This window comes from Sorex fumeus, unplaced genomic scaffold (genome assembly GCF_029834395.1).
Source record: "Sorex fumeus unplaced genomic scaffold, SorFum_2.1 ptg000026l, whole genome shotgun sequence".
NCBI lineage: Eukaryota > Metazoa > Chordata > Mammalia > Eulipotyphla > Soricidae > Sorex > Sorex fumeus.
In genome coordinates, this window is record NW_026606083.1 from 15634402 (window position 1) to 15656372 (window position 21971).

General features: G+C 41.6%; 1 protein-coding gene across 1 annotated transcript in view; it reads left to right on the forward strand.

Annotated features, from left to right (window-relative positions):
- Window positions 1–21971, forward strand: part of MALRD1 (MAM and LDL receptor class A domain containing 1) — a 625529-nt gene that overhangs the window by 65922 nt on the left and 537636 nt on the right. Inside the window, exon 12 of the mRNA XM_056114588.1 lies at window positions 17955–18101. Coding sequence (XP_055970563.1) covers window positions 17955–18101 — 147 coding nt within the window. The remainder of the gene's footprint in view (window positions 1–17954; window positions 18102–21971) is intronic.

Here is a 21971-nt window from a genome sequence, read left to right on the forward strand (position 1 = left end):
AATGAAGTTTTGGGGTGGCCCTTTTCTTAGTTTATAAAGACAGTATGAGGACAACTCATTTTATAACTGTCGTGAGCATCAGATTATTTTATATTCTGTGTTTAATTTTTGTTTTCAGACAATTTGTCTTATTTCTTTTGGAGGAATTCCCCCTTTTTAAAACATTTGCATTAATTTATGTTTTCTATCATAATGTATATATTGAAACTAAGATTGTTTTAAATGTATATACTGAAACTAATATTCTTTCTTATGTCTCTGTAAGTTTCTTATCTTTTCTCCTAGAATGGAGGCTTTATGTTTGATATATATATATATATATATATTATATATATATTTATTGAATCACTGTGGGAAAAGTTACAAAGCTTTCAGGTTTAAGTCTCAGTCACACAATAATCAAACACCTTTCTCTTCACCAGTACTTATTTTTCACCACCAAGAACCCCAATATACCACCCCCACCCCTTCCAATGCCTGTGAGGCAGATGATTTCTAGTTAACTCTCTGTCTACTTAGATTACCTTCATTATTTCAACAAAAGATGTACCATTATTGTTTAGAGTTTCCACCCAACTATTAGAATTGCTGAAAAGGCATTGTGAGATAATTTGTTTTCTATAGTTGGTTATGAGAATCATATGACATCACGCGGCTGCTATTGCAATTTTGGATTTCTGATATTTTACTAATCAAGTCTGGAGGGATTTCTGCCAAGAGCCAGATAATTATGAGATTGGTTTCTGTGGCTCTGAAGCCATGGCCGTGCTGGAGAGCCGCTTGTGGGGGGCAACTCGTGACCTCGGTAGGGCGTGAAGGATGAGCCAGGAACGCCCCCCTTCCCATGAGGTTGCAGTTGCCCCGTCACCGCCTGCTCATACCTGGCTTTCCAATAAGCTCTGAGGCGGCTGCCATCTCTTGCTGTCAAGGGAACAAAGGCGGAAGGAAGCGACACCCCTTCCCTCCCAGGGAGGCATGGTGCCGTGGATTAACGCATAGTCCATTCACTTTTCTGCTGCAAGCTGCTGGGCTCTGCATTAAGTCCTTGTGCCTCTGGAGCCATGGCATTGCTGGAGAGCTGCTTGTGGGCAACTTTTAACCTTGGTAGGGCATGCTTTATGTTTGTTTTTTTTTTTTTGTTCTTTACTTTTTGGCTCACACCTACAGAGAGCAGAGATTACTCCTGGCCCTGTGCTCAGGGATCACTCCTGGTAGGACTTGGGGGACCATGTATGGTATAAATCCAGGTTGGCCATAGGTGCTTTTGAAACTTAGAGCCACTTTGAAATATTTTATATGTAAAATGAGTTGTGTGTGTGTGTTATTTATTTATTTATTTATTTTTATAAATCTGAACTTTACAATTTTATTGGTTTTTTTTTTTTTTTTGGTTTTCTACACCAAACCTGGCAGTGCTTGGGGGATCATGTTGTATCCATTTCTAAAGGAGCACATGCACTCAGCCCTTTGAGCTATCTTGCGAGACCTACAAATTTGATTTTTTAAATAATTTTGGGTCATATCCAGAGGTGCTCAAACCTTACTCCTGGATCAGCGCTCAGGAATCACTCCTGGTGGTGCTCAGGGAGCCATATGTGGTGCTGGAAATTGAACCCACGATGTTTGTATGCAAGGCAAGTACCTTAACTCTTGTACTGTCTCTCTAACCCAAATTTTTGTTTTTGATATGAGGTTTTCACAGAAGTTCCAAGTTCAGGAAGCATGAGAGAAAAAATGCATTTCTCGCTTCTTTCCCCCAGTATCTCTAGGATGCTGCATCTCATCAGGAAACCTTACCATATTCTGGAGCTTTAGCACATAGCAGCTTGTGAATACTGTCATTTACTATTCTGTCGTCAGTGTGCTTTTCCCCAAAGGCTCGCTCAGTTCTTCCAAGCTTCTCTTTCTTCTAAATACTGTTCTCAAAAAAAAGGATGCCTAAGCTGCCAGCTCAAAAACCTGCCATTGCACGGGAAGTTTGTTAGCTTTTGCTCTGAAGTGTGGTGCTGCCCAGAGCCTGTTTTACCTGCAGAGCTTCAGGGCACAACCATGCCTCCATGAGTGCCCAGATACAGTCAGTTGTGAGCACTGCTGTGCCAAGGAGGCTTCAAAACTAAAGAGACAGCTGGGAGAAAACAGATGGTATATACAAGGAAACACTTGAGAAAAGGAAATGACTCAGAGAGACCTTTCCAATTGGAAACCCCTCGCACGCACTAGTCCTCAAACATCACTATGAGACTTAGTACTTTTAAAAAGTTTTATAAAGGTAAAGTTGGTCTATACTAACTGCATGTATTTGATGCGTCTGGAAAGATACAGATGAGACCACAGAGATAATACAGCAGATAAGGGACTTGCCTTGCATGTGGCTGACCCTGATTTGATCCCTGGCATAATGTATGGTCCCCGGTCATACCAGGAGAGATCCCTGAGTGAAGAGACGGGGAGTAAGCCCTGAGCACCACTGAGAGTGGACCAACCCCCTTCCTGCCCTGGACAGAACCTAAACATCACCGCATCACTGTATCACTGTATCACTGTCATCCTGCTGTTCACCAATTTACTCAAGCGAGCACCAGTAACATCTCCATTCATCCCAACCCTGAGATTTTAGCAGCCTCTCCTTACTTACTTGTCTTTCCCAGTGCTTCCATATTGGAAGCTCTTTCAGGGTCAGGGAAATGAGACACTAAATAAAATAAAATATCTAAAGGTGTTTTTTTTTTTTTTGACTAGTTGAACTACATACGCATAAAATAAACTGGCTTTCAGACATAAATGCTGCATGGATGGAACTTCAGGATGTGCCTAGTTAATGGGTTGAAGTAGGTGCAGACCACTGGTTGGTCACATTTAAATGTGGCCTCCTAATACAAACTACAGTGCAGATATTGAGTTTTAAACAAACAGAACAGCACAGGACAAATACTATTAAATTCCACTTAACATAAAGTACCCAGAGTAGTCAAAATCACAGAGACAGAGAGCAACATGAGGTGTTAGGGATAAGAGGCAGGGAGTTTAATGACTGTGGGAAGGAAGCAAAGGTGTGGAAGGTCTGGATAGTGATGATAGTGGGAATATGCTTGAAGTCACTCAGCTGCCTGTACCCTTAAGCGTGTTACAAGGTAAAACTGAGGCTTTGGTTATAAATGAACAGATATCAACAGAAAACTAAAGAGTAAATTATCTCATTCTCAAGCACAACATACTAAAAAAAAACAATGGAGGGAAGGCTGGACAGATAGCGTGTGCAAAGTCAAACAGTTTGGGACTATTTTGGTGGGGGGGGTCATGCTCAGTGTTGCACAGGAGTTTCTCCTGGCTCTGCACTCAGGAATTACTCCTTGCAGTGCTCTGGGAACCATAGAGGATGCCGGAAATCGAACCCCGGTCAGCCCTGCAAGGCAAACACCCTACCCATTGTGCTATCACTCCAGCCCCAGGTTTGGGAAATTTCTTTTTCTTTTTTTTTTCCATTCAGAATAAACATCTAAATTTTATTTATTTATTTATTTACTTTTATTTTTTTATGTAGGAGTACTATTTATTTAGGCACTGATTAGCTAATTGAATTGGACATGAACTCCACTTACATTTTTATTTTCATTTTTTCTAATTTTATTTATTGAATCGCCGTGAGAGCAGTTACAAAGCTTTCGGGTTTAAGTCTCGTCATACAATGAAACACCTGTACCTTCAACAGTGCCCATTCTCGACCACCAAAAACCCCAGTATACCTCCATCCCACACCCTCCCCCTACCTGTGGGGCAGATGATTTCCACATTACTCTCTCTCTACTTTGATTACATTCATTATTTTGACACCAGACCCACCATTATTATTTGGGATTTTACCCCAACACTCAGATCTGCTGAAAAGGCAACAGTAGACAATTTGTTTTCTATTGCTGGTTATGAATAACACATGATGTTACGTGGCTGCAGTAGTGGCTACGGAATTTTGAACTTCCGAAATTTTAACAATTAATTCTGGAGGGATTTCTGCCAAAACCTGCTGGGTTCTGAGATTTGTTCCTATGTCTCTTGGATCATGGCCATTAAGCAGCTTGATCAGGAGACAGAAAAGCCATTAGTGGGTGGTGACTTGGGGTCTTGTTGGGGTGGGGAGAAAATGGCCAGCTCTACCCCCATTCCGTGAGGCCCCATGTGTCTCATCACTGTGGGCCCAAACCTGATTGTTCAATGGCCTCTGGCAGATGGTGGCCACCAAGCCACCAACGGGGAGCAGGTAGAAGGACAGCACCCTTTCCCCCTGAGAACAGTAACCTACTGTGTGTTCCAGATGCATTTCAGCCAAAAGCTGTTGGGGTTCGAGATTTGTTTCTGAGTCTCTGGAATCATGGCCGTTAAGCAGCTTGATCAGGAGCCAGAAAAGCCGTTAGTGGGCGGCAACCCGGGTCTTGTTGGAATGGGGAGGAAAGGGCTGGCTCCACCACCATCCTGTGAGACCCCACATCTCGCCACTGCGGGCCCAAACCTGACTGTCCAGTGGCCTCTGGTGGATGGTGGCCACTGGGCTGCCAGGGGGATCAGGCCAAGGCACAAAGCCTATTCCCCCATGGGGTGGCCCAGTGACAGTAACCTACTGCGTAGTCCAGATGCATTTCTGCCAAATGCTGTTGGGGTTCGAGATTTGTTTCTGAGTCTCTGGTATCATGGCCACTAAATGGCTTGATCAGGAGCCAAAGAGCCCATTCATTGGTGGTGACTCGGGGTCTCATTGGTGTGGGGAGGAAAGGGCTGGCTCCCCACCCATCCTGTGAGGCCTCGCATGTCTCATCACCGCGGGCCCAAACCTGACTGTCCAATGGCCTCTGGTGGATGGCGGCCACCAAGCCACCAAGGGGGAGCAGGCAGAGGGACAGCACCCTTTCCTCCCTGGAATGGCTGGGCAACAGTAGCCTATTGCGTGGTCCAGATGCATTTCTGCCAAAAGCCGCTGATTTTCGAGATTTGTTTCTGAGTCTCTGGGATCATGTCCGTTAAACAGCTTGATCAGGAGCCAGAGAGGCCATTCGTGGGTGGTGACTCGGGGTCTCGTTGGTGTGGGAAGGAAAGGGCCGGCTCCACCCCCATCCTGTGGGCCCCGCGTGTCTCGTCACTGTGGCCCAAACCTGACTGTCCAGTGGCCTCTGGCAGATGGCGGCCACAGGCTGCCAGGGGGAACAGGCCAAGCCACAAAACATACTCCCACCTGAGGTGGCCCAGCGCCCGTAACTTACTGCAGGGACTAGACGCATTTCTGTCAAAAGCCGTTGGGTTTTGAGATTTCTTTCTGAGTCTCTGGGATCATGGCCATTAAGCAGTTAGATCAGGAACCAGAGAAGCCATGCTTTCAATTATATAGCTGAACCGGAGGTGGTTTGTGGGTGTGTCTCCCACATACCTAACTTTTGGCCGTTTACTTTCTTGGTAAACTTTGCCCCAAGTTGCTGGGGTCTGGCCAAAAGCACAGCAGCAATTTTGGGGTATTGGAAAGTCTGAAGGTGCCATCAGGCTGCTGATGCTCTTGCTTCACAGGTACAGATTGACCTGCTGGCAGCACAATACCCCTGAGTTTGGAAAATTTTATAGAAAAAATGTTTCTTGGAACCAGAGAGATAGTACCATGAGTAGGCACTTGCCATGCACTCTGCCAATCCAGGTTCGATCCCTGGCACCCTTTGTGGTCCCCCTAGCACCCCTAGAAGTGATCCCAGAGTGCAGAGCCAGCAGTAAGCCCTGAGCACCATTGGGTGTGACCTCACTTCCCACCCCAAAGGTTTCTTGTGGCAGATAAAGCATTTGCTTTTTATGCTGACCTGGGTTTAATTTCCAGCTTCCCATATGGCCCCCTGAGCCAGCCAGGAGTGTTCCTTCTCTACAGATGCAGGAGTTAATCTTGAGGACCACTGGGCATGACCCCAAACTCAAACAAGTTTCTAATAAAAGTTTTTAGAGCACCTAAGATGAGAAAATGTTGCAAAACTTTAAAGAAAATTGGTGCACTGTTTAAGTGAATAATCACGAATCACGAATCACGACCATCCTGTTATTCGTCGATTGCCTCGAGCAGGCCCCAGTAACGTCTCCTTCTTCTTAGCCCTGAGACTTTTAAGAAAGTGCTATATTCAAGGCTCCTTAGGAGAATGAGACCCATCATTGTTACAGGTATTTGGCATATTGGGAACGCCACGGGGAGTTTGCCAGACTCTGCCGTGTGGGCAGGTTACATTTGGTAGCTTGCCAGTTTGTCCAAAGTAGGAATTAGATAATAAGATGTCATAATAAGATGTCACGTTGCCGCAAACTCCCGGAACGGCCGTGCGGTTCCGGGAGCTGGGATTTATAGTCTCTGAGTCTTGGCCATTGATGGGATTACACGGAGCCAGGGGGCCAGTTGTTGGGTGTGACCCCTGCCTACTGGAATTTGGAGGATCTGGGTGGAGGATGCTCGGCCCCAATCCGAGTAGGCTTGGAGATCTTGGCCCCGGGTTCCGCTTGCCTTTGTTCCTCTGCCAGTACCGTCAGGTGTGCAGAGAGTGGTCTCAGCATGGTGGTGGCTGGTCCTGGAGGTCTTCGGCTGCTGGAGCCCTGGTCGGGGCAGGGAGGAAAGCTCAACCTGTTCCTCTCCAAGGAGCCCCAGCGAGGACAGCCAGGCGCGGGGGCAGGAGATTGCACTGTTCTCTTCCGGGAGCTGGTTTTTATAGTCTGAGTCTTGGCCGTTGATGGGATTACACAGCGTCAGGGGACCAGTTGTTGGGTGTAACCAAAGACTGGCAGCCAAAGACCTTCAGGACCAGCCACCACCATGCTGAGACCACTCTCCACCACACACCTGAAGGTACCGGCAGAGGAACAAAGGCAAACGGGTCCCTGGGCCAAGATCTCCAAGCCTACTCGGATCGGGGTTGAGCATCCTCCACCCAGATCGTTCGAATTCCAGTAGGCAGGGGTCACACCCAATAACTGGTCCCCTGGTGCCGTGTAATCCCATCAACAGCCAAGACTCAGAGACTATAAAAACCAGCTCCCGGAAGAGAAGTGAATAAAGGGTTTTTTTTAAGTTTTTAACTAATTTTAATTTTATAAAGCAGTTCACAATATTTAATTACATTTAATATTTGAACACCAATCCCAACACCATTACACCTTCCCACCACCATCTTTTGGAATTTTCCATCCTGAACCCCGACCCTTGTCCCAAAGCACAACCAAAATAATTTATTTTTTTGTTTTTTGTTATGAATAAACTTCTGAAAATGAGCCAAAAATTTTTCCTTGGAGGAAAGTGTGTGAAGATTTTTGTGTTTCACCCAGGGGCCATTAAGCCCTTCTATAAGAGATTACTTACTAACATGTTGTTTAAAGTTGAGCCTTGTGTACTTAAATATATATGTGTGTGTGTGTAGATAGATGGATAGATAAATAGATCTGTAAAAATATATTTCCCTCTAAGATTGTTTGCCTCCTATTTTAAAGCCCACCAAATGTGGTATGCTACTCTTGGAATATGAGTGATATGAGGTATGAGATGTCCAGGAATAGCTTAACTCATGAGTGACTCTCAGTCCGAGTGTATGGAAAGCGGCCGTGAACATGGCTGTGGTTGAGTTCTGGAAGTTTTTGGCTGCCAGGGCTGGGTATGTTGGGATAGGGAGAGGATTCAGCTGTTCCCCCTCTGGGTTGCCCCAAATGAGACAGCCTCGCCCAGGGTCCGGAAACATGGCTACGGCATGTGTTCAGTTAGGTTTTTTTTTTTTTTTATTAGTGAAGCACCATGAGGTACAGTTGTAGATTTACAAATCTTTGTGCTTGAGTTTCGGTCATACAATGATCAAATACCCATCCCTCCACCAGTGCCCATTTCCCCCCACCCCCCCTCCCACCCTGCCTCTGTGGCAGGGCATTCCCCTTTGTTCTCTGTCTCCTTTTGGGTGTTGTGGTCTGCAAAAGCGGCATTGAGTGGCAATCATGTTCAGTCCATAGTCTACTTTCAACATGAATCTCCCCTCCTGGAAGGATCCTCCAAACACCCTTTATTTGGTGTTCCCTTCTCTATCTGAACTGCCCTTTCCCCTAGAATATCCGGCTGGCCTCTAAGCTATGGAGTAATCCTCCTGGTGTTGATCTCAGCTATTCTTAGGTATTGATCTCATATTTTGTTGCTTTATATCCCCCAGATGAATGCAATTTTTCTATGTCTATCCCTCTCTTTCTGACTCATTTCACTTAGCATGATACTTCCCATATTGTACCACTTGTATATAAATTTCATGACTTCATCTTTTCTAACAGCTACATAGTACTCCATTGTGTAGATGTACCAAAGTTTCTTTAACCAGTCATCTGTTCTTCGGCACTCAGGTTTCTTCCAGTTTCTGACTATTGTAAAGAGTGCTGCAATGAAAAAACAAGTGCAGATGTCACTTCGACTACACATTTTTTCCTCTCTGGAGTATATTCCCAGGAGTGGTATCGCTGGGTCAAATGGGAGCTCAATTTCTAATTTTTTGAGAAACGTCCATACTGTTTTCCAAAAGGGCTGAACTAGTCGGCATTCCCACCAACAGTGAAGGAGTGTCCCTTTCTCGCCTCATCCGCGCCATCATCGGTTGCTTTTGTTCTTTTGAATGTGGGCCAGTCTCTGAGGTGTGAGATGGTATCTCATTGTGGTTTTGATCTGCATCTCCCTGATGATTAATGATGTAGAGCATTTTCTCATGTGTTTTTTTGCCATTCGTATTTCTTCTTTGAGAAAGTTTCTGTTCATTTCATTGCCCCATTTTTGGATGGGGTTGGATGTTTTCTTCCTGTGGAGTTCCACCAGTATTTTGTATATCTTTGTTATCAACCCCTTCTCAGATGTGTTTTCGGTGAATATCCTTTCCCATTCTGTAGACTGTCTTTGTATTTTGGTCACTGTTTCTTAGGAGGTGCAGAAGCTTCTTAGTTTAAGATAGTCCCATTTATCTATCTCTGTTTTCACTTGCTCGGCCAGTGGCGTGGCATCTTTGAAAGTACTATTAGCCTCAATGTCATGGAGGGTTTTGCCAACTTTGTCTTCAATGTACCTTATGGTGTCTGGTCTGATGTTGAGGTCTATAATCCATTTTGATCTTATTTTTGTACATGGTGTTAGGCAGAGTTCTGAGCCCATTTTTTTTGCATGTAGCCGTCCAGTGATGCCAGCACAATTTGTTAAAGAGGCTTTCCTTACTCCACTTCACATTTCTTGCACCTTTATCAAAGATTAGATGATAATATGATTGAGGGGAGATGTCAGTGTATTCAACCCTGTTCCATTGGTCTGCAGTTCTGCTTTTGTTCCAGTACCACGCTGTTTTAATTATTACTGCTTTGTAGTAGAGTTTGAAGTTAAGGAGGTTGATTCCTTCCATTTTCTTTTTTCCAAGAATTGCTTTAGCTATTCGTGGGGGCTTATTGTTCCATAAAAATTTCAGGAGTGTTTGCTCCATTTCTTTGAAGAATGTCATGGGTATCCTTATAGGGATTGCATTGAATTTATACAATGCTTTCGGTAGTATTGCCATTTTGACAATGTTAAGTCTCCCGACCCATGAGCAGGGGATATCTTTCCATTTCCTCATGTCCTCTTTTATTTCCTGAAGTAGCGTTTTGTAGTTTTCTTTGTACAGGTCCTTTACTTCCTTAGTTAAGCTGATTCCTAGGTACTTGATTTTCTGGGGCACAATTGTGAACGGGATTGTTTTTTTCATGTTGCTTTCTTCTCTCTCACTGTTTGCGTATAGGAAAGCCATGGACTTTTGGGTATTGATTTTGTAGCCTGCAACTTTACTATACGAGTCTATTGTTTCTAGGAGTTTTTTGGTGGAGGTTATTGGGTTCTCTAAGTATAGTAACATATCATCTGCGAATAGTGAGAGCTTGATTTCTTCCTTTCCTACCTGAATGCCCTTAATATCTTTTTCTTGCCTAATCGCTATTGCAAGTACTTCCAGTACTATATTGAACAGCACTGGAGAGAGTGGGCATCCTTGTCTCGTCCCTGATCTTAGAGGGAAGGCTCTCAGTTTTTCCCCATTGAGGATGATGCTTGCTGTAGGCTTGTGGTAGATGGCTTTAACTATGTTCAGGAAAGTCCCCTCTATACCCATTTTGGCTAGGGTTTTCATCATAAAGGGGTGCTGGACCTTGTCAAATGCTTTCTCTGCATCTATTGATATGATCATATGCTTTTCTTTTGTTGATATGGTGGATTATGTTGATTGATTTCCGAATGTTAAACCATCCTTGCATCCCTGGGATGAATCCTACTTGGTCATGATGTATGATCTTTTTGATGAGTAGTTGGATTCTATTTGCTAGTAGTTTGTTGAGGATCTTTGCATCTGTGTTCATCAGGGATATCGGCCTGTAATTCTCTTTCTTTGTGGTATCTCTGTCTGCTTTTGGTATCAGTGTGATATTCGCTTCGTAGAAACTATTCAGAAGTGTTTTTAATATTTCAATTTCGTGGAAAAGCTTAAAGAGGATTGGGAGTAAGTCTTCTTTAAAGATTTGGAAGAATTCACTAGTGAATCCATCCGGGCCAGGGCTTTTGTGCTTGGGGAGACTTTTTATTACCATTTCAATTTTCTTGATGGTGATAGGTCTGTTCAGGTATTCCAGGTCTTCTTGGTTCAGCCTTGGGAGTCTGTAGGAGTCTAGGAATTTTTCCATTTCCTCGAGGTTTTGATGTTCCGTGGCATAAAGTTTCTCAAAGTACTCCCTGAGGATCCTTTGAATTTCTGTAGTTTCTGTTGTGATGACCCCCTTTTCATTTCTGATTCTGTTTATTAGGGTTTTCTCTCTCCCCTTCTTTGTGAGTTTTGCTAGAGGCTTATCGATCTTGTTAATTTTCTCAAAGAACCAGCTCTTGGTTTCATTGATCTTTCGGATTGTTTTTTGGGTTTCCATCTCGTTAATCTCTGCTCTGAGTTTTATTATTTCCTTCCTCCTGTTCGGGTTGTGCTCCTTTTGTTGGTCCTTCTCCAATCTCTTAAGCTGTGAGGTTAGTTTATTTATGTGGGCTCGCTCCTCCTTTCTGAGGAATGCTTGTAGAGCTATAAACTTTCCTCTTAAGACAGCTTTTGCTGTGTCCCATAAGTTTTGGTAACTCGTGTCCTCATTTTCATTCGTTTCTAGGAATCTTTTGATTTCCTCTTTGATTTCCTGTCTAAGCCACTCGTTGTTCAATAGCGCACTGTTTAATTTCCAGGTGTTTGATTTAGTTTTCTGTTTTTGTGTGTGATTTACTTCTAATTTAAGCGCATTGTGGTCTGAGAAGATTGTTGATACAATCTCTATCTTCTTAATTTTATGCAGGTATGTTTTGTTGCTCAGCATGTGGTCTATCTTGGAGAATGTTCCATGTACGCTTGAGTAGAATGTGTATTCAGCCTTTTGAGGATGAAGTGTCCTGTATATATCTACTAAGTCCCTTTCTTCCATTGTTTCCCTCAGATTAAGTATGTCCTTGCTAAGTTTGAGTCTGGTTGATCTATCCAGAGGTGACAAAGCGGTGTTGAAGTCTCCCACTAGTATTGTGTTGCTATTGATGTCTTTTTCCAAATCTATGAGTAGTTGTTTTAAGTACTTTGCTGGTCTCTCATTAGGTGCATATACATTTATTATTGTAAGTTCTTCCTGTTGTACAGATCCTTTGATCACTAAGAAATGGCCTTCACTGTCTCTTATGACCTTCTTCACTCTGAAATCGATGTGGTCTGATATTAAGGTGGCTACCCCAGCTTTTTTATGGGAGCTGTTTGCCTGTAGGATTGTTTTCCAGCCTTTGACTCTGAGTCTGTGTTTGCTTTGACTATTAAGGTGTGTTTCTTGCAGGCAGCAGAATGTTGGGTTCAATTTTCTAATCCATCCTGCCACTCTGTGTCTTTTAATTGGTGCGTTTAGCCCATTGACATTGATAGAGATTATTGTTATGGGATTTTGTTCCATTGTTCTGTTGAAATTAGGTGTAGTTGAGGGGCCTGTCCTGTCTTAAAGTAGCCCATTTAGTTGTACTTGTAACCATGGTCTTGACTCTATGAAGTTCCTGAGCTGTTGTTTGTCTGTGAAACTGTGTGTTGTTCCTTCTGTTATGAATGAGTCTCACTGGGTAAAGTATTTTTGGAGAGGCATTTATTTCATTGAGTTTTTTCACTATGTCCCACCACTGTATTCGGGCCCTGAGGGTTTCATCAGAAAAATCAGCTATGAATTTTAAGGATGCTCCTTTGTAAGAGATTTCTTTCTTCGACCTTGCTGCTTTCAGAATTTTGTCTCTGTCTAAAGTTTTGGTCATTTTGATCAGGATGTGTCTTGGGGTATTTTTGTTCGGATTTCTTCTAGCTGGTACCCTTCGGGCCTCCTGAATGTGGTCACAAGTTTTCTTCAGCTCTGGAAATGTTGTAGCAATGATGTCTTTGACAGTTTCTTCTTCATCAGGGTTTTCTTCCTGTCCCTCTGGGACTCCAATAATTCTTATGTTACCCCTCTTGGCTTCATCACGATCTTCTCTTGCCATCTGTTCCTGAACTGTGAGTCTCTTTTCCATTTTCTGCTCTTTTCTGGCGAGTCTCTGAACTTCATCTTCAAGCTCACTGATTCTGTTCTCAGCAGCTGTTACTCTGCTTCTGAGGCCTTCCACTGAGGTTTTCAATTCACCTACCAGGGTTTTCAGGTCCGACATTTCCGATTGCATTTTTCTCATTTCTGCCTTCAAATCCTCTTGTCTTTTATTGGCATTGCTTTCCATTGTTTCTTTTAGTTCCCTAAGCATCCTAAGTAGCTCCCTTCTGAATTCCTTGTCAGAGAGGTTGTCTAATACTACAATACTGTTGGTGTCTTCTGGGATAGCCTCTTCAATAAGAAAGTTTGGTGGGTTTTTGCGTTGCTTTACCATTGTGACCAGTGTGCTTTTGTCCTTCACGTTCACTGTTACTATTCTGGTTGAGTGAGGAGAGAGTTCCCGGATCCCTTCAGCTTTGTTGCCACGGGATCTGATGTTGCCTCAGTTCCCGTCCCGTGCAGGTCACGGGAGAAAACCGGCAATTCTACGGGATCAAGCTAGCTACGCATTCCCTGGGGGAGTCTCAAGCCGTGGGGCAGGCTGTACCTGGATAAGTTTTTGTCTATATTAGGCACCCTTCTACGTTTCTGAGTTTGACGTTCTTCTCAGTCAGGCGTTATTCTTTGTTTTATAACAGACATTGAGTGAAACTTTTGGAGGAGATGCTATTTGGAAATGAACTTATACAGCTGTTTTCAAACAGGTCTTTGTTGGAACTTGAGTAGGCGAGTGGGTTGTTGTTAGATTGCAGTAGAAGAGGTAGGAAATTTTTGGTTGGTATTAGGGAGCAAGTTGTGGGATGGGAGTCCTCAGTGCTTGATGTGAGTGATATAACTGCGGCTGCATTAGCGGCCACCAAGGAGATGGCCACGCCCGCTTTTAAGAGGCCACTCCCCTTTCCTGGTGGCCACGCCCCAAGCCTGTCCCAGGCGACACCCACCTAGGATCCTGGAATGGAGGAAGGGTGGTCTACAGTCTCCCCACTGGGCTTCAGGCGGGAATCTGAGGCGCGGCTGGGTGGGCAGGAGCACTTCCTGGCTGGATGCCCCCGACCCACCTGGAGGGGAGGAGCCGACGGACTGGTGGTCGGTCCCCCGGAGATGGACGGGCGCTTTCCCCACTGGGCTTCAGGCGGGAATCTGACGTGAATAAAGTTTTAAAAAATCCTAAATTACATATTTATTTTTTATTGATACTCTTTTTATATGTCATATGTATTTTGAAAAATATATTGAGTTTAATAATAAAATGCTTCCTAAGGGAAAGGCAAATATAAGTATGCACAGTGTAGAAAAGATCCTTGTATTTTCTCATAAAATATTAGCAAAACCTTTATTTACTACAGTTATAATAACATTTAGTATATATTTATTAAGTGGAATATCCTGAACTCATTCTTATGCATACCTTTTTATGTTTTTTGAACTAGAGGTTTCATGAATATTTTAATTTTCATGATCCAGTAGAATTTTTTTCAGCTGTCACAATGAAATTTTTTTCTCTGCCAATATGCTGTACTGCTTAAATATGCAAGAGAAGTCTTTGTCATAATTTAAAAATACTACTCTAACTGATGAACTCAGTAAAACTTCACTAAAATTTGAAGTCATATCTCATTTTATGATGACAAAGTGGTAAAATATTTTGTTATCGCAGAAAGTTTCTAAAAGCAATATAAAAGTCATTGTTTATTTTGAACACATTAATTTTTTTAAATTTAAATACCATGGGTGAGCAAACTTTTTAATACTATGAATAGTTTTTTTTCATTTTACAAAGATTGAGCATTTAAAAGCATTTATTAGTTGCTTACACTTAACATGTGTTCTATTTTTTCCTAATATTTATCTAGTTTACCTAAAAGTTTTTGAATTATGGGGAAATATTAATAAAAGAACTTCAGTTTTGGTGACTGGAATTTTATTTATCTTTTATAGTGCAGTTACTTTTTAGAATATTTAGCTTAAAACTAGGCCTTTGAAGTGTACTGGAACAAATATCAGTGGTAAGAACAGCTGAGCAATTCAGTATTTTTACAGAGGTGATTGCTCTGCTTAGCTTTCTCAGTATCATTTTGGTGATGGATTTTAAAAATTAATTTTCATTTTTCAAAAGACAGTGATGTTCAGTGTTCCATGAGGAGTGTAATTATTGTCATTTTTACTAATAAAACATCTGGGTAATAAGAGGAATGGGTTTTCCTCAAGCCAATTTGAGTGTTCATACAAGCGAGAGTTATTTTGTTCTGGAATTTTCTTTCTGTTTGTTGCTGAGTAGCACGGCACAGCTGTGCAGTCTGCCTGAGGGTGGTGTGTGATGGTTGGGACACATTGTGCTTTTGAACTGTACCCTTCCTGGCCTTCTGAATGGTTCACACCCTTTCCTTGTTGGGACAGAGGATAACTAGTTCAGAGATCAATTGCAGCAAATGACATTGACTTCTGCATTGACTTGCTTCATATACATTGCCATAAGACACCATTGAATTTATTATTCGACAATAGGAAAGGAGAGGAATTCATCACCATGTTGGAGCAGAGAAGGACAGGGATGAATGGAGACGTTACTGGCTCCCACTCGAGCAAATCAATGAGTAATGGGAAGTCAAGTGATCAAGTGATCAAGTTTTAGAGCAGAGGTCATGAAGTGGGCCAGCACTGAGGGGTGGTCACAGCCCATGAAAAATTTTCTCATACAGGGTAGGGGATCACTAGGAATTGGGGTTCTCCTCAAAAAGGGGTTGAAGAACTCTTGACTAAACTTCAGACCAAGAATTTGGAACTTTTAGGTACTTTTCAGAGGTGAAGGATATACTTTTAATCTTGCATTTTTATACCCACGGTTTCAGAAGAGGGGGGAACAGACCTTGACGGGGTTAAAATACAAAAGTGAACAAAAATCTAAACCAGAGAATATTCTGGATATCAAAGGAGACAATCAAAGCTGGGTCATGAGTATTTAATACTAAGACATAGAAGATGTGCTCTTGGAGGAGCAACTTTTTCTCTTGAGATATGAGGGGTCTTAGACCACACTCAGCAATTCTTTGGGGACCAGGAATAGAAACAGGGTCAGTTATCACTGTCACTGTCACTGTCTTCCTGTTGCTCATCGATTTGTTTGAGCGGGCCCAGTAACATTGTGAGACTTGTTACTGTGTTTGGCATATCGAATATGCCACGGGTAGCTTGCCCGGCTTTGCCATGCAGCGAGATAGTCTCAGTAGCTTGCCGGGCTCTCAAAGAGGGGTGGAGGAATCGAACTCGGGTCGGCCATGTTGGCTGCGTGCAAGGCAAACGCCCTACTGCTGTGCTATCGCTCCAGTCCAGGGTCAGTTATATGCAAAGCAAATGCCATAACCCATGTACTCCTCTAGCTTTTGAAGGAGTAACTTGTTTCCAAAGCATTCTGTGGGATTGAGTTAGAGCTGAGAAAAGAAAATTATGTCCAGAAGCTATAGATCTCCAGTTGGGTCTATGGACTAATGGCATTTTGTTATCTTGAGTCACATTTAATAATCAGCAGCATTGTTTTTATGATTGTCTTGTTAATTCACTCTTTAAAAAACATGTTTTTTGAAATCCATCTAAGGGTTATAGTTTTCTTATCAGGAAAAATAAATGTACTTATTATATGTCCAACTGAGTGTAACTATTCTAACTGAATAGTTACATAGATACACGCATAAAAAAGCGATACTTTTTGGGGGGGCTATGGTGTACTTTATTATTTTAAATAATGATGTGTTAGTGATTAAGTAGTTGGTCACAAAACCAGGCATCCCTGTCTATAGATATTGGAAAGTCTTTTGATTCTTTAGGTGTTGTAAGCTTATTTAATAGACTGGTGAAATGGCCCTATCATTAAAAATAAGAAAAAGTACATAGAGGCAGGATTTGGTTGTGATATAGAGTCCTGACTTTTGAGAAAGTTTGTGTATAGACTCTGACACCAGATAGTTCAAAGCCTGCATGTTCCATTTACTGAAACTTAACATTGGAAAGTAGCAAAATGTTGAAGTTCTAATTCCTCTTTGGAGATGATTACCATTGCTGTGTAGGACATTTGTGAGGAATAATGGTAATAACTTCAGAGTACTGAGAGATAATGGTAATAAATGCAGGGTACTTGGCATATACCAGGAGCTTAGTGGTAGCTTGTCTTCTGTTGTTATTATTAAAGAGAACTGTATGTGGTCTCAGAGAGCTTGTCAAATGGATTTTTTCTGACCAAGAATTATTTTGTCTGCCATTCACTGTTGTAAAGCTGCATAAAAAGGAGTATTTGGAAATAATCTTAGAATTGCATTGACTTATACCCAAGTCTATCTGATAGCTTTTATTTTGATATTTAGCAAAAGAAAATTTAATTAGACGAAAACTGATTTTTTTGAAATCATGTATCAAGTTACGAGGTTTTCTAATTTTCTGTCTAGTTGTCTGAACCTTGCTGTGTTTTTTTTCCCCACTAATTGGTGACAAAAATTGGACTGATGCTTATGAACCTTATTAAAATCCTGACTTTCTCTAGAAAGTATTTCTTCTAGTGACTTCTGGGGTCTTTCATCTCTTTTTAAAACTAAACATAGGAACATATATATTTTCTAAGATTTTATTTGTGTTTTGACAAAAAAAATCAAAGTCATTCATCTGCTGCTTCAAAGTGACAAGAATGTTTTTGAGACTCTATTAAAATACCATAATAAAAGAGCACTGTGGTGATAATACTCTTCAAATGTCCAGAATTAGCTTTGTCACCCCTGCTCCCAACCCAGTGTATTTTTGCTTGCTTGTGTTTTAGACCTTCCAAGTGATACAAAGGGGACCCTTGGATTGATCCTGAGGTTTCTCAACCATTTTTGTCAGACTGTTCATTGTTCAGGTTGGCCCCCAGTGAGATCATGAGGAACACCCCTCACAGTTCTCAGAGGCCTCCAGGGCTATACCTGGTAGCTCTCAGGAGCTCAGATGGTTCTGGGGATCAAACTCAAGACATTTAACATGAAACTTATGGCTCCTGACCCATGACCTAATCCTCTGGTCCTTAAATAGCAATTTTTACTACCACATGGGTAGCTAAAAGAATTGCCCCTCCTGTCTTGTTTCTTCTTGCATCATAAAATTTACTGGAGATGCCAGCCAGGACACAAGGAATCAGTCTTGAAGGCAGAAGATTATAGAAGGTCAGTGGGATGTGGAGTGAAGTTGAAAAAGTGAAATCATACTGGAATTCTGAAAATACAATTTACTGTAAAGGTGGAATTATTTGCTACTGCAAAGTTGAGTGTTACAATGAACACAATAATTCACTGCATCACCCAACTTCTCTCCTCTCTGTTTTTCATGCTCCACAGCACACAGTCTGATGTGTGATTTTGAGTCCAGTTTCTGTGGCTGGGAGCCACTTGGCCCAGAAGAATCACACTGGAAACTCATGAGAGGACAAGCCAGCGAACAGCACCTTCTTCCCGGCACAGGTCATTCATTGCATGAGAATACAGGTAAGACACTGGCCTCTGTAAAAGAGAAGCTTGTCCTCCTTCCATGTCATGCAAGATGATTCTGTGCATTTTCATTTCCCTCTTTAGACTTTTTAAAATGGAACTCCAGTTGGGCTTGCTTTAAATTATCCAGATTCTGGAAAGGAACATTGTTTTAATGACCAACATTTTATGTTGACTTTTAAAAAATTGAACTGGAAGACTGAAGAGTGGGAGGCTTCTAATAATTCCCTCTAGTTGCTAGCAACCATGCACAGTAGATTTGCCTTCATTTTCAAGCCATCCAATTTTTGCAAGAAAAGGAAAGAAAAATAGTTTAATCTTCTTTCTGGGAACAGAAAACAGAGGCTTAGCATTCTAAGTAAAATAAATCTACACATGCTAAAATGTAGTGTTGTAACTCTTAGAGCTTCTTTTAAAAATAGTTTCACTTTTTGCCTTCATTTATAACCACCATTGCCAATTTTTCATATACATGCACAACATTCCAGTACGTGTTGGTGAAACTCTGAAAGAGACAGAGAGTTTTCCTCTTTTGTTTAATAGCAGTACCCAGTCACTTGGTGCCATTTTAACTTTATATCAATGTAACTGCTGTCTGACTTTCAGCTCATGCAATACCATTGAACTTTATTTCTTTTTTCCTTTGATATTTCCAAAAATGAGCCAAAAATAACCATGTTGACCATATAGAGCTGCTCTACAACCATTGGAAATTGGGATTGGTTGGGGAGGATGTCAGTTATTGGAGGGACATAGGCATGTCTTCTAAAACTATGAACTCAGTTCCTTTAAAAGATATTTCTATTTAAACAAATGACTTACAGTAGAGTCTGGGCATCCTGTGTTCCCAACATCTATCCCACAGCCAGTGACTCTATCCCTTCACCAGTGAACCCAAGTTCCCTCTCATTCATGTAACCAGATTTCTTGACAGATACATTTTAGGTTTAATTACTGTACCTTTCTTTTAGTAGTGTTGGGTCTAATAGTTTGATATCTATGCAAATCCCTCACCTCTATGCTACAGACAAGCCCAAGGCTCTTGCATCTATATTACTTCCGACCTTCTGTTCTTGCTTCCTCCCATCCATTTATCTCCTTCCCTCATAGTTTTATTTCTGTAATCTAGAACCAGTGTTTTGCCTACCACTGATATCTTCCCTTCCCTATACAAGTTATTCTACATACCGCAGATTAGTGGGAACACAGTGTTTGTCTTTGTCCTTGTGATTTACTTCACCTTAATATGAGTTCCTCCAGCCCCATCCAATTGTATAAAATTGCATGATTTCCTCATTCCTTATGGCTGCATCGTATGTCTAAGACACAAAGCATTATTTTTTTACTATGTTCATACCAGTGTTCATTGCAAAACTTAGTGCAATTGTCAGGATATAGAAATAATTTATTTGAGAGAGTGGAATAAAATCTTAATTTTTGTTATTATGCCAATAAAAGATTTATTCTGTACTGTTTTATGCCAGAATAAAGTTTAAAATGGAAAGATGGTTAGTTATTGCAACTATATATTGATACTTTCCTCCTAGCTCAAACAATGCTTTCTTTTTCTTTTCTTACCCCTGTTATTGAATACATACCATAGATTATAGCTGGGTGTGTATAAATGGATACCACCATCTCTGCCTCTGGATGGTCTGAATCTAGTGACTGGAACAGGTGAGGGAGGATCTATAATAAGATAAAATAAAAACCTTACAGGGAATAGGTTTGAGATAACTCCTTGAGATAACTGGCTTGAGATAACTCCTGAACTGCTGAAGGAAAGTGAAAAGTCGATACGAAGGCACAAGTAAGGGATTAAGGAAAAATGGTAGGAACCTATTTAGACCTATCTAATTAGAGGACATGCTCTGTGAAGGATGGGCGAGTTGCACTCAATTGTGCTAGAGAGATGCATATGTTTGAACAGGGAGGTTGGAAGTAGATGAGATGAAATAGGAGAGAAAGAAGTAGGAGGCAGTGAGGACCTCTGACTCAGGTCCTTTACCAGGAGGATAAGGATAAGGATAACACTTTTATTCACGTTAAAGCACAAAACTCACTAGCTGTCTACTGAAAAGCTAATAATCTTGCTAAGATTCTTACTAGTGGATAAGGGGGAAATGGGAGTAGAAATAAAGTATATGTTTGGGTTGAAGTAAAATCAATAAAAGATGATGGAGACCCACTCCAGGACAATGATTCATGACAGGAAGCCACTCACATGGAATATGTAGTAGTTTACAATAGCCGCGGTAGCCTGGGAGGTGCTTTGGCCTGTGGTAGCAGGAACAAAGGTCTGGGTGTTTACTAGGAATAATTCTGCTAAAAACCTCTGTGCTTCAGATTTGTCTGTTGGCTTGAAAATAGATGAAATGAAAGTACCCTCCAGAGGGACTGGTGTTGAAATATTACATGCTTAGAACTCAACTATTAATAACTTGGTAAATCACAGGTTTTTTTTTTAAAATTTAATGCTATATACCTTATTTTTTATTTATTTTTTTGCATTTTATTTTCTTATTTTTATTTATTTTTTATTTTATTTTTTATTAATTTATTTTTTTAAATAGTGAGACATCATGAGGTACAGTTGCAGACTTACACATTTTTGTGCTTGGCCTTCAATTATACAATGATCAAACACCCATCCCTCCACCAGTGCGCATTTCCCACCACCACGGATCCCAGTGTCCCTCCCACCCCCCAGCCCCCATCCCACCCTGCCTCTGTGGCAGGGCATTTACCTCTCTCTCCTTTTGAGTGCTGTGGTTTGCAAAAGAGGCATTGAGTGGCAATCATGTTTGGTCGATAGTCTACTTTCAGCATGCTCCTCATCCTGGGAGGATCCTCCCAACACCCTTTATTTGGTGTTCCCTTCTCTTTCTGAGCTCCCTTTTCCCCTAACATGTGTGGTTGGCCTCCGGGTCATTGAGTAAAATTCCTGGTACTAATCTCTGCCATTCTTGGGTGTTAGTTTCGTATTTTGTTACTTTATGTTCCCCAGATGAATACAATCTTTCTATGTCTATCCCTTTCTTTCTGAGTCATTTCGCTTAACATGATACTTTCCATGTAGTACCACTTGTATGTAAATTTCATGACTTCATCTTTTCTAACAGCTACATAGCACTCCATTGTGTAAATGTACCAAAGTTTCTTTAACCAGTCATCTGTTCTCGGGCACTCAGGTTTTTTCCAGATTCTGGCTATTGTAAAGAGTGCTGCAATAAACAGACAATTGCAGATGTCACTTCGGCTATACTTTTTTGCCTCTCTGGGATATATTCCCAGGAGTGGTATTGCTGGGTCAAATGGGAGCTCAATTTCTAATTTTTTGAGAATCATCCATACTGTTTTCCAAAAGGGCTGAACCAGTCGGCATTCCCACCAACAGTGAAGGAGTGTCCGTTTCTCACCACATCTGCGCCAGCACTGGTTGCTTTTGTTCTTGTGGATATGGGCCAGTCTCTGTGGTGTGAAGTGATATCTCATTGTGGTTTTGATCTGCATCTCCCTGATGATTAATGATGTGGAACATTTTCTCATGTGTCTTTTAGCCATTCAGATTTCTTCTTTGTCAAAGTTTCTATTCATTTCATCTCCCCATTTTTTGTTGGGATTGAATGTTTTCTTTTTGTGGAGTTGAACCAGTATTTTGTATATCCTTGAAATTAACCCCTTATCAGATGTGTAGTTGGCGAATATCCTTTCCCATTCTGTAGACTGTCTTTGTATTTTGGTCACTGTTTCTTTTGCTGTGCAGAAGCTTCTTAGTTTAAGGTAGTCCCATTTGTCTATCTCTGTTTTCACTTGCTTGGCCAGCGGTGTGACATCTTTGAAGACACCATTAGCTTCTATGTCATG